Consider the following 11,676-nt stretch of genomic DNA (forward strand, 5'->3'; position numbering starts at 1 on the left):
AAGGCGATGCGGCTCAACTAAATACTAATAACAATTAGACACATGAGGAACGAGTGTGCAGAGGCAGGGAGGAAGAGACCAGGGCGGGGCAGATACGTGAACACCGGACATAACAAAAGCGTATGGCCAAAGTCCGGGCTGGGTCCTGACATTCATTCATTCATTCATTCATTCATTCATTCATTTTCTACTGCTTATCTAAACTTTTCAGGTCATGAGGAGCCTGTGCCAATCTCAGGCATCATCGGGCATCGAGGCAGGTGGATCCTGACATCTTCTCTTTAATTTTAAGGGGAAACAGCAACATTTCTAAGATTATGCACGAATTTGCCTAGAATTACATCACTACTATTTACGTTAAGAATTTTCATGAATACGAGCATGAAAGAAATATGAAATTGAATTGCCGTGTGTTGCTAAGCATGTAGCAGTAGTGTGGTTTAAACTGGGGTTTATCTCAGGATTAAGTGCAGTAGGAAAAGTTCTAGTTCTAGCTCTGTATTATGGTTAGAATAGGATTAGCATGCACCAAGAGATTCTCAGCCTAGGACAGCTTGTGACCTTTGTTATCCATCGATAAGGCGTCCTTTTATAGCTTTATTGTAATTTATAGCTTTATTACTAGCTTTCTTTCCTGACTTTATTCACACTAACCTAGCAGACTTAGATACTCATTTTGTTCATGGTTTAGCGATAGTAACTCACACCGCTGTTGCTCTGACGCTTCTACGGTGTATCCGAATCCAAGCAGAGTTCCTAACACGTTCCTCGCTGACTCTAAAGCACAACGTCTGCTTCTATCATCCAACAGAGGGAACGGCAGCAGCTGAGGGCTTCTCTTCCCCTTAATGTCCTGAAAAAGGAAACGATTTAACATGTTCTTACTGATTAAACACAGAATAAAACACAGAGCAGAAGCTCATGAGGAACAAAAAGCGAACACAGAAGCATGAACACAAGCTAACTAAAGAGGTTCAGGAAACAAAGAAGAGTCTAAAGTCCACCTGTTGTGGTGCGTAGCTCCAGCCCTGTCTGATCTGCTCTCTGCTCCAGATGTTGTGCTCGTTCTCAGCCAGAGCTTCTACCAGAGCTTCCTGAGCTGCGTTCAGATGAACTCCAGACTGATCCACTGGAGTCGGTCTGTAACCGTTCCACAGCTCGAACCTGCACAGCGAGGGATTTAGGGTTCAGGTCTGGGACAGTGAGCTGGTAGCCACCGTTCTGTTTTTAATGCTCCTTCATCCTTTCTTTGTTTTCTTTCTTTCTTTCTTTCTCTCTTTATTTCTTTTTTCTTCACATTCACATTCTTACTTTGTTTATTCATTTGTTTGTTTATTCGTGTCTATCACCTTTTTCTTTCTTTTATCTTGTTTTTATCTTCCTTTTTATTTGTTCATTCATTCATTCATTCATTCATTATTTCTTTCTCTCTTTCTTGCTGTCTTTCTTTCTTTCTTTCTTTTTTCATTTATTTGTTTATCCGTGTCTTCCCTTCTTTCTTCTTGTTTGTCTCCTTTTTCTTTCTTTCTTTCTTTCTTTCTTTCTTTCTTTCTTTCTTTCTTTCTTTCTTTCTTTCTTTCTTGTCTCCTTATTATTTCTCTCTCTTTCTTTCTTTCTTTCTTTCTGTCTTTCTTTCTTTCTTTCTTTCTTTCTTTCTTTCTTTCTTTCTTTCTTTCTTTCTTTATTGTGCTTGTCTCCTTATTCTTTCTCTTTCTTTCTTTCTTTCTTTCTTTCTTGTTTGTCTCCTTATTTTTTCTTTCTTTCTTTCCTTCTTTCTTGTGTTTTTGTCTTCTTTACACGATATTTTTTCTCTAAACCGCCCCACAGCTCATGTGTACTGTATTTACCTTTATTTTGCGAGCGTCTTGTCTGAGACGTACCTGTTTGAAAGCCGGATGAACTTCACCTTCTCGTCTGTGTGGTCATCGGACAGACCGATGTGAGCTCCGAGAGCCAACAGAGACCTACATAAACAATACAAATACATACATCTGTGAATATCTCCTGAACATTTAACCAACACTCGTCTGTGAGTGACTCTGTACATGACTCTGCTTATGATTTAGGGGATTTAACACTGAACATCCTGAACATCATACTTATATATTATTCTGATGTCATTATTATCAGTAAACATCTCAAATCTCGTACCTAGTGTAACGAGTCTGTCTGTGTTTTCCCTTGTTTCTGTCTGCCGTCTTTCCCTGATGCTAATTGTTGACCCCGCCCACCTATTTGTTACCCTGGACATTAACTGCACACATTCTCTTCCCCAGGTGTTTTGTCTTAGTCTGTGATTGCCTCCGTCTTGTGATTGGTTCTTGTTCCCTATATCCACTCTGTTTGTTCATTTCCCTGTTGTGAGTCGTTGTTGGTGTGTGCTGTGCTGTTGGGTTATGTCTGGTCCTGTTTCCTGTCCTGGTCAGTGTTCTGATCTGTTTTGCCTGCTTGTTTGTTACTTGTTTTTTAATTATTAAAAGGATTAACTGCACAGGGATCCGCATTCGCCTGTGTCAATCCGTGACACCTAGATGTTATTAAAAGTCTGTGCTCTTCTGTCTCTACACAACACAACGATGAACATTGCCCATGTGACACTTACCAGAGGAGAGTTTAGAGGGAATAGAGCTTAAAATTCCCCGTACAAATGTAAACAATTTATTTATTTGGTTATAGGTTTGATATTATTGTTGTTTTTCTGGATAAAGATAGTGTCACGATGTTGCGAACACGGCACGAACAATGACAAACAAAAAGACTCAGCAATATATATTATATTATATATATATATATATATATATATCAGAGGCATGTGGTGATCGGGTGTGTAAAAGAGTCAGGGGGGTCAAGTACATGTGACAGCACAAGGGTAAACAAAATCACATTGCACTAGACACAAACAATAACAGCACACTATAATTCCTGTCATATCGCCCTCTGGTGGTCTGTCAGGGAAATGTCTGAGCAGTCCATGACGAAGTTCAGTACCTCAGCGTGTGTTCAGCAGCCTGGAGCTTGACGAGTTTCTCCTGATCTGGAAGTTTAGAAAACTCCACCAGTCCTGGGTGAAGCTGTTTACTGTCATCTCTCACCTTCACAACACACACACATTATTTCTGTGTATAAGCATATATGTAAATATCTTTGTTTCCGTATAGAATTAATATTTAATTCTAAAATAAAATGATAAAATTTAACTAGTGAGTTAAATAAATGATGTTAATTACGTTTCCTCAGTTTCAGTTCTGAGTCATTGTGGAACAAACAAAAGGTTTATGAAAAAATGTCTGAAAGAAAGTAGCCTTGTTCATTTTACTGTCTTTTTTAGTGTGTCTTTTTAATTGCCTTTCTTTCTTTCTTTCTTTCTTTCTTTCTTTCTTTCTTTCTTTATTCATCCGTTCGGTCATGCATTCATTTATTTCTATCACTATACAGTAGTTACTGTGTAGAGAGTCAAGTGATTTTTTTTGTGCACCTTTTTACATTCTTTTATTCTTTCTGAGCCTGTCCTTCCTTTCATTCTTTCTTTCCTTCTTTCTTTCTTTCTTTACTTCTTTTTGAAGCTGTCTTTCCTTCCTTCATTTCTTTCTTTCTTTCTTTCTTTCTTTCTTTCTTTCTTTCTTTTTGAGGCTGTCCCTTCTTTCTTTCTTTCTTTCTTTCTTCCTTACTTTTTGAAGCTCTCCTTCCTTCTTTCTTTTTTGTTTTCTTTTATTCGTTTTGAGATTGTCCTTTCTTTCTTTCTTTCTTTCTTTCTTTCTTTTTGAGGCTGTCACCATGGTTACCATGTGAGAGACGGCTGTGATGCTGTACTTATCTATTGACTCACATGTCCGTGTTTCCAGCCGCTCTCAGTTTTCTCCAGCAGCCAGAGCTCATGCATGTTCACAGCCAGGGTCTCTCTGATCAACTCGAACTGAGGAGGCAGCTTTACCTGATTCAACACACACACACACACACACACACACACACACACACACACACACACACACACACACACAAACACCCACACACCCACAGACACACACAGCAGCTAATAACACACTACTACACTCCTGTGTGCAGCTACTGTAAATATATTGTATAGCTCTTTGAGAAGTAGCTGAGCTCCACACCAGAGCTGGAGGATGTAGGGATGTGGTAGCTCAGTGGTAAGGTGTACTGATCGGAAGGTCATGGGTTCGAACCCCAGGTCTACCAATCTGCCACTCCTGGGCCCCTGAGCAAGGCCCTTAACCCTCAGTTGCTCAGTGTAACTCACTCTGGATAAGGGTGTCTGCTAAATGCCGTAAATGTAAATTTAGGATGAAACATGTTGAAATATTAAAGGTCAAAGGTGAAGCTATCGGCAGTTCATCTCACCTGCTTGGTGTCCACTGGCGTAGGGGTGAAGACCACCGGCTCACCGAATACAGCCGGGCCTAAAAGTTCCCGCTGGCTACTTCCCCGTGTGACCTCCTCACACAGCTCCAGCCTGCAGCGCCCCCTGGGGAGTAAAGCCTCAGCACACGGCGAGAATCCAGCAGGAGGCAAGAATTTAAACTCCCCGTGCTGAGCTCCTAACAGCACTCGCACCCTGAACCAACAATAAACACTGAATACTAACAATGTACAGGTCAAAGATTTTATTATACATTTAAAAATAAAATAAAATCCAAATCTGACTGTAGATCTTTGGCAATTTTTTTTTTAGTTCAATTTAACTTATGATTTTTCTAATTAAAGGTTAAATAAAATCAAAATCTTCAACTGTAGAATATTTTTAATATTTTTAAAAACTAAAAACTAAAATTATCTTTAATTTTAACATTAAAAAATAAAAATAAAATGAAATAAAAATGAAATAAAAAAATGTAATAAAAAAACAATCATCCACTACAACGACTATTTGTATTTTTCTAAAAATGAAAGATTAAATAAAATTCACACCTGGCTTCAGCTAAATGACATTTTTATTTGTAGATATAAAATAAACATTACACAATCCAAGAAATGTTTTTGTTTGTTTGTTTGTTTTTTGTTTATTTTTTTGTTTAATTAAATAATAATTTTAAAAAGCTGAAAAAAATCCGATTTGTATTTGAAATAAAAAATATATATATTTATTTCATCTATTAAATGTAAACAAATGATATAAAAAATATAATACAAAAATAAAATAAATAAATGATGAACTCCAATGAACTCCACCTGAAATAAAATCATTTTGTTCAAAGATTAAATTGAAATCCATACCTGACCCCAGCGGAGAAGCTGACCACAGGGAACATGAGTGCGTCGGTGTTGAAGTTCTCCAACATGCCCTGCACTGGCTGCCCATTGACTCGGAACGAAATACACGGCGCACTGAGGTCCAGGCAGCAGCTGACGACATCGTCCTCACTCAGCAGCCTCTGATTGGCCGAGCTGACCCTGCGACCTACGCCACCTGTGCATGGATTAAAGAACTGCCACTGATTCAGGAGGAATTACCGAAAGCTAAAATGATCCATCTAAAGGATTTAACCAGCCGTCTCATTTAAACATATTTAATAACACACTTCAAACAGAGGTCAGGTGTGCAAGAAAATAATCACAATAAAAAATAAATGAAGTAAAGGAGAAAAAAGAAATGTAAAAATATCTAAAAAAAAAAAAAAAATTAGGAAAGCATAATAAAAGAAAAAGGAAATAAATATTATATAATACATGTAAATAGTTTTTATTTATATGTTAAATAATTTCATAATCTATTTTAATAATCACCTAAATAATTTAAATATTAAAAGGTAAACTTTGCACAACTACTAAGAGGTCAATAATAATTTCAATAAATAAATAAATAAATAAATATAATAATAATAATAATAATAACACTAATAATAATAATAAATAATAACAACTATAATAATTTCAATAAATAATAATAAGAATAAGAATAAATAATAACAATGATAATAAAAATAAATAATAATAATAATAATAATAATAATAATAATAATAATAATAATAATAATAATAATAATAATAATAATATATTTAGATATTTGTATTTTTTCTCATCTCACCTGTCCACAGGTGCAGGCCGTCGAACCCGTACGATTGCAGGTTATCTCCGACTCCATTTGCCCCCCAGCAGTGACCTCCTGTCAGAGAGGGGCGGTGACCTGTGCTACAGGCCCAACCCACCCTCAGGTGAGTCGGCTCAGGTGTCACAAAAGGCTCCGCCCTCTCCACCACCACCTCGTAATACCACTTCCTGTACTGGGAGGAATCGTCTCCCATGTAGAGGAAGATGTTTGGACGAACACTGACGCAAAACATGTGACAAACGTATGAAGGTACAGAGCTACAGTCTGCAAACATGAGAAAGTAATCATAAAAAACTTTTTAATATAATTCAAAAGCTAAATAAAATGTAAATTTACATACAAATACATTACGTTACATACATTGTTTCTGTAAAAATACAAAATGAAAAAATTTGATGAAATAAAGTAAAACTAAAATAAAACCACATGGCCTGTAAAATACACTCATAATCGCCTGATACAAAATTGAATAAATGAGATAAGGAAAGAAATATACAATAAAATAATAATTAACGGGTAAAATTCATAGGTAAGGTTTTTCTGTGCATTTGTCCCACCTTTTATTTTGTAAAATAATTCTATATGATATACATAATTCCTCTATTAAGCTATATGTTTACCTTGAAAAATTAAATTGGAAATGAACTACACATACACTGCCTTACTTATATTTTTATTGTTTTCTTTTTGTATTAAACAAAACTTTCTTGGTATATAAAACGGTTATTAGTATGCTCTTGTTTGTCGCTCTTTCCTCCCTTCGTCGCTGTGTGTGGCTGTGTGCCTTCCTGTCCTTGTGCTTGGGCTTTGGGCTTGTGTGTGTTGTATGTGTGCAGCTTTGCGGTAGTGGGGGTCCCTGCTGTGGTTGTGCTGAGTGTTGTCCGTGTGTGTATGTGTGTGCTTGGGCGCGTGTGTGTGGTGGTCGTCGGGGGGTTTGGGTGTGGCCGCGTCGTGTGGTTAGTGTTATGATTGATGATGTACGCCCGTATCTGTTGCCTATGTGGTGCCTCGTAGTGTTGGTGTCATGTAATTGCCCGCTTGCTCTTTTCTTCGTGTCGCTGGGCGCCATGTATTTTTTTGTAGTGTGTCGTGGTGGTTTTTCGCTGGCTTTTTTTGCAGATAGTTCCTGTGGTTTATGGTTTATTTTGGTTTAGTCCCCCTTTTTTAGTGTGAATGTGTGAACTGCCTGTGCTCTGGGTTGTGGCGCCGTGGCGCCCCTGTGTGTGTGGTCTTTTCTCTTTTTGTAGTGGTTGTGTGTGGTCGTCGTTGTGTGTGTGTGTAGGGTGGGTCTTGTTGTGGTTTGAGAGGATGTGGTGATTTAGTGAGGTTGTGCGTATTCGTGTGTTGATAATGTGTGTGCGTGTTTGCTGCGGTGTACGTTGTTTGCTTTGTGTTGCTGGGTCGTGATTAAGACATGCCTGTAGGTGTGTGTAAGCTGCTGCGTGCCCCTCGTTTAGTATCATCTTATGTGTTCTTGTAATGTTGGTGTGTGTTTTTCTTGTGTGTAGTGTGGGCGGTGTCTGGAGTTGTGTCGGTCGCTGGGTGTGTGTTTTTGTGGGTGGTGTTGGAATGTGTGTGGCGTTGCGTGTGTGTGTGTGTGTTGTGTTGTGTGTGTGTGCCCTCCCTTTCGTCGGTGGTTTGCTTGTGTGTCGCTGTTGTGCCTTGTGTTGTGTGGTGTAGTAGTTTGTGTTTGGGTGGGTCCTGTTCGCAGAGTCCATGTGTTTGTTGTTATGGTGTCCACTGTTGGCGCTGCTTTAGTGTCGGGTTGTGGGGTGTAGGCCTTGTTTTCTAGTGTTTGTAATGTCTGTGTTGGTGCTTTGTTTGGGTTCTAAATACATGATTGCACACAAAGACGTATTATTAACTTCAGATAAATAACTCACAAAAGATTTTCTTCTTTCCGTTCACCACATTACCAAGCCACGAGTCAAACCCACTTGTCGTTTCCTTCATGTAATTTCATACCCGACTTATTTAAATACCACTATGCTGTTACCATTATACATCTGACTCCCCAGTAGTCGCGCCTGGAATGATCAATTTGGTATCTATCCCCACCAATTACCACGTACCTCCACAACATTTTAGTTCGTGACAAAGTGGTTTCAGGACAAACAAGTCAAGGTAGAGGTGACTTTGCCTTCCTCGGCCATAACCTTTACAAGGCTTTTCCATGTGATCCTCAATTTTCATATAGTTAGTAATTTGCTGTGAAAAAGTTTTCGGGGCATTTCCATACGTCCCCTACTATGTGACAGCTGTATGTCACCCAGTTATCAATTCCTTGTAACGATGATGCAAAGGATATAAAATAGTGTGTTGTAGGGCTTTCAGTGTAGTGTGTTAACCCCATTTCAGTCGTGCGGGGTTCTCGTATTGTGCCTGCTTTGGTGTGTCGTTTTGTCCGTTCTTTGTTGTGTGTCTAGGTTCTTAAAGTGTGATTGTTGTCCTTTGGAGGATTGTTCGCACGTTTTGTGTTGTTTTTTTGAGTGGTGTGACGTGCCGAGAGCGTGTGTATGGGTTTTTGTCGTTTGGTGTCTCTTTCAGATCTGCAGTGGTCGTGTGTTTGCTGTGTTCGTTTGAGTGTCCCTTGTTGTGTGTGTGTGTACCCGTTGTAGCTAGTGCTAGGTGTTACCACGTGGTTTCCCCTGTGTGGTATTCGGGTGTGCTATAGTGTCGGTATAGTTGTTACCAGCTCGTGTACGTTATGGGGGTGTGTCGCGTGGCTGTGCGGTTTGTGTGTGTGTGGTGTATGTTTTTTGTTTTGCTGTTGTTGGGTTGTATGGTTTCCGCCCTGTATATCCACGGTGATGCCAGTTGAAACTAGGAAGGTATCGGCAGCAGTAAAATCTCTATCAATGGCTAGCCGCACAGCTTTTGGTCGTCCGCGATTCAGCGTGCTGGATTACTGTCTTAGCCCCGCACTGCTGCTAACCAACGCCACACACACACAGTGGTAATTTATCAGGACCTCCAAAGATCAACACACCACAACACCACTCACACACACACACTAACCATCACCACACACACCAAACATCACACATACACACAATATTCTGCAGACGCAAGTATATTACGACTCCTTTCCGTGGGATGTATCCGAAGATTATAACTAAACCATATCCGGTGTTAACACACACACATACAACACACCACACACACACACCACATCACACCACACATCTTCACACACACACAGTTTGTATTGCTCCTTGTCGCGTTGCTTTCTTCCTGAGGCCCGCGTCTTTGACTAACAGTATGATGAGGAACAATATGTGTTATTTTTTCAATAAAATTGCAGTGCTTCAGCGCACCTCTTTCCATTATTAAACCGTGCCAGATCACTTGAAAGAATTCAACTGAAACCACCCAAGATAAGAAATAGTGTGTCCACCGCGACCCCTCGTCCGACAGAATTTTAAGCGATGACAGGTACTTACGTTTGCCGACACAGGGTGCTTGTGTCCATGTAAAGCTCATATGAAAGTCATATACTACCCTCGGGACTTTTAGATCTGTCCTGTAGAGTCTTTCATCCTCACTATTTTCCGGTTTCTTCTTTCTCAAAACATTTAGTAGGCCTGACCTATGATTTTTTCCGACGAAACAGTCTGGTTTGTCTTTCAACAACCACAATATGTTTGAGAATCTTCATAGCTGTAAAAATGATTATGTGTAACATCAAGAGCAATCGTGGATGTTTGTCCAACTGCCATGGAGTGCAGCTCAAAATTGTCGTGTTCCTTTCTCTTAAGTACTCTAACGTCAACATGTTCGTATTATAAAAGAACAAACCTTGTTGATTTCTACTTTCACTCATATATTACATTCTAAACAGCGCCTTGCACCCCGCACTAATCAAAGCCTACCCCCTTATGTCCGAACACCTTTCGCCGTCAATATTGGATTACTCGCGGCCCCCAGCCGATTATTCATCAAGGGTCTCCTTTGGATTTTCCGCTATTTTAGTTTCGAGTTCCCCTCGAAATCCTTATTAAGCCAATCGACACAAAAAGACGCGACTACAAATTCATCAGCCATTATACCTACCACATGTAATATAATCGCACTATTTCCCTATTCGGGTCATTTAGAGTTAATGCAATCCACCACAAACCTGAATTAAATACATTCCCACATATTGTGCATTATCGTATCACCCGAGCGGTATGACCCGTATGAGTCCCCGGGTCTTCTTTTCCCTGTGAACAAAACCTCAACCCAGGCACAACAGCTTAGTCTCTGGATTTTCCGGTGATTCCATTTTTGTAATCACATCATCCTGCTCCCCAAAATGTCGGGATTGTGTTCCTCGACCTGAACAACGTTTACTGCACTTGTTTGTTTCTGATGTTAGATATGATAAAGGTGCGTACTGGCACCCCCCAAAAACTCCTCTCCTGGTACACCCCCAATACAGAACATTCTTAAAACTAAAAACCACCAACAGATCATGACCACCTCTCTCTTGAGCTCTCTACGTCTATTAGCTACTCTCTCGAGTATCCATATCCTGCTTATTCGTTTAATTTTATTCCGATCTATCATCGCGCTAACGCCTCATTACATCACGCACCCCACTCACCACCAAACCCTACCACCTCACTCATCCATGCCACTGTAATTTAAACTCAATCACACCAATCCAATCACTCCATCACTCACATCATCCCACTCATCATCAAGACACTCACACAGGCTCTACTCTTCCCGTTTATTACCTCACCACGACTCATCAATCACTCACTCACTTCAGTACCCTACCAACACTCACTACCCCACTCAGACCATAACTCACCCTCTTCTCCCATCCCCCACTACCTTTCACTCAACCTGCTCACAACCACGACTTCACTCACCGAATATAACTACTGATCCCCACTAACCAAACACCTGCAACCCACACTTACATTTCTACTTCACACCAGGAAATTCACCCCACTGTATACACACAAAACTCACTCAACACAACAACTAACTCACTAAATCCCACGACTCCACCTACTCACTCACTACTCACCATCCACTCACTCACACAGGACTCACTCACGTCTCACTCACTCATCACAGATCACTCACTCACATCTTAGATCTAACAAGACTCACTCATCATCTTAACTCTTTTACACAGACTCACTTCTACTCCACAAACCTCTGCACACAAACGTCAACTCACCACAACACCACTCACACACACTCACTCAACCTAGACTCACTCACACACAAAAACCCCCACACAAACTCACTACCCATCAATCCCAAGACTCATTCCACCACTCACTCCACTCCTGACCAAAGACCACTCACTCACACAGCCCACTCCACCCTCACTCACTCACTCACACCAGACTCAACTCAATCTCCCTCATCACTCCTACACAGACTCTATCTCTCACTCACTACTCCCTCACACCGACCCTACTCACTCATCACTCACTCACACCGCTCACTCACTCACTCACCACCCTCATCACTCACCCAAAGACACTCACTCACTCACTCACTCATTCAACTGACTCATCACCAGTCCCCTCATGCAGCTGCATTCTAGCTGATCACTAACTCTAATAACAGATCATACCTCACCCCCCTCACTCCACACACG

At 40.3% G+C, this 11,676-nt stretch overlaps 2 protein-coding genes across 4 annotated transcripts in view; both read right to left on the minus strand.

The window, feature by feature from the left end:
- ryr2b (ryanodine receptor 2b (cardiac)) overlaps nucleotides 1–6,331 on the minus strand; it is an 85,859-nt gene extending 79,528 nt beyond the window's left edge. For all 3 annotated transcript variants that reach the window (XM_047821953.1, XM_047821952.1, XM_047821951.1), the window contains exons 1-8: nucleotides 6,045–6,331; nucleotides 5,233–5,425; nucleotides 4,360–4,573; nucleotides 3,827–3,931; nucleotides 2,989–3,092; nucleotides 1,881–1,964; nucleotides 1,005–1,164; nucleotides 706–853 (exon numbers count right to left, since the gene is read on the minus strand). In XM_047821953.1, the coding sequence (XP_047677909.1) occupies nucleotides 706–853; nucleotides 1,005–1,164; nucleotides 1,881–1,964; nucleotides 2,989–3,092; nucleotides 3,827–3,931; nucleotides 4,360–4,573; nucleotides 5,233–5,425; nucleotides 6,045–6,300 (1,264 nt within the window). In that variant the 5' untranslated portion in view covers nucleotides 6,301–6,331. The remainder of the gene's footprint in view (nucleotides 1–705; nucleotides 854–1,004; nucleotides 1,165–1,880; nucleotides 1,965–2,988; nucleotides 3,093–3,826; nucleotides 3,932–4,359; nucleotides 4,574–5,232; nucleotides 5,426–6,044) is intronic.
- Nucleotides 6,332–11,210: 4,879 nt separating this feature from the next.
- Nucleotides 11,211–11,676, minus strand: part of actn2b (actinin, alpha 2b) — a 27,657-nt gene continuing 27,191 nt past the window's right edge. Inside the window, exon 19 of the mRNA XM_047821132.1 lies at nucleotides 11,211–11,225. Coding sequence (XP_047677088.1) covers nucleotides 11,211–11,225 — 15 coding nt within the window. The remainder of the gene's footprint in view (nucleotides 11,226–11,676) is intronic.

Source organism: Tachysurus fulvidraco, chromosome 12 (genome assembly GCF_022655615.1).
Source record: "Tachysurus fulvidraco isolate hzauxx_2018 chromosome 12, HZAU_PFXX_2.0, whole genome shotgun sequence".
Lineage (NCBI taxonomy): Eukaryota > Metazoa > Chordata > Actinopteri > Siluriformes > Bagridae > Tachysurus > Tachysurus fulvidraco.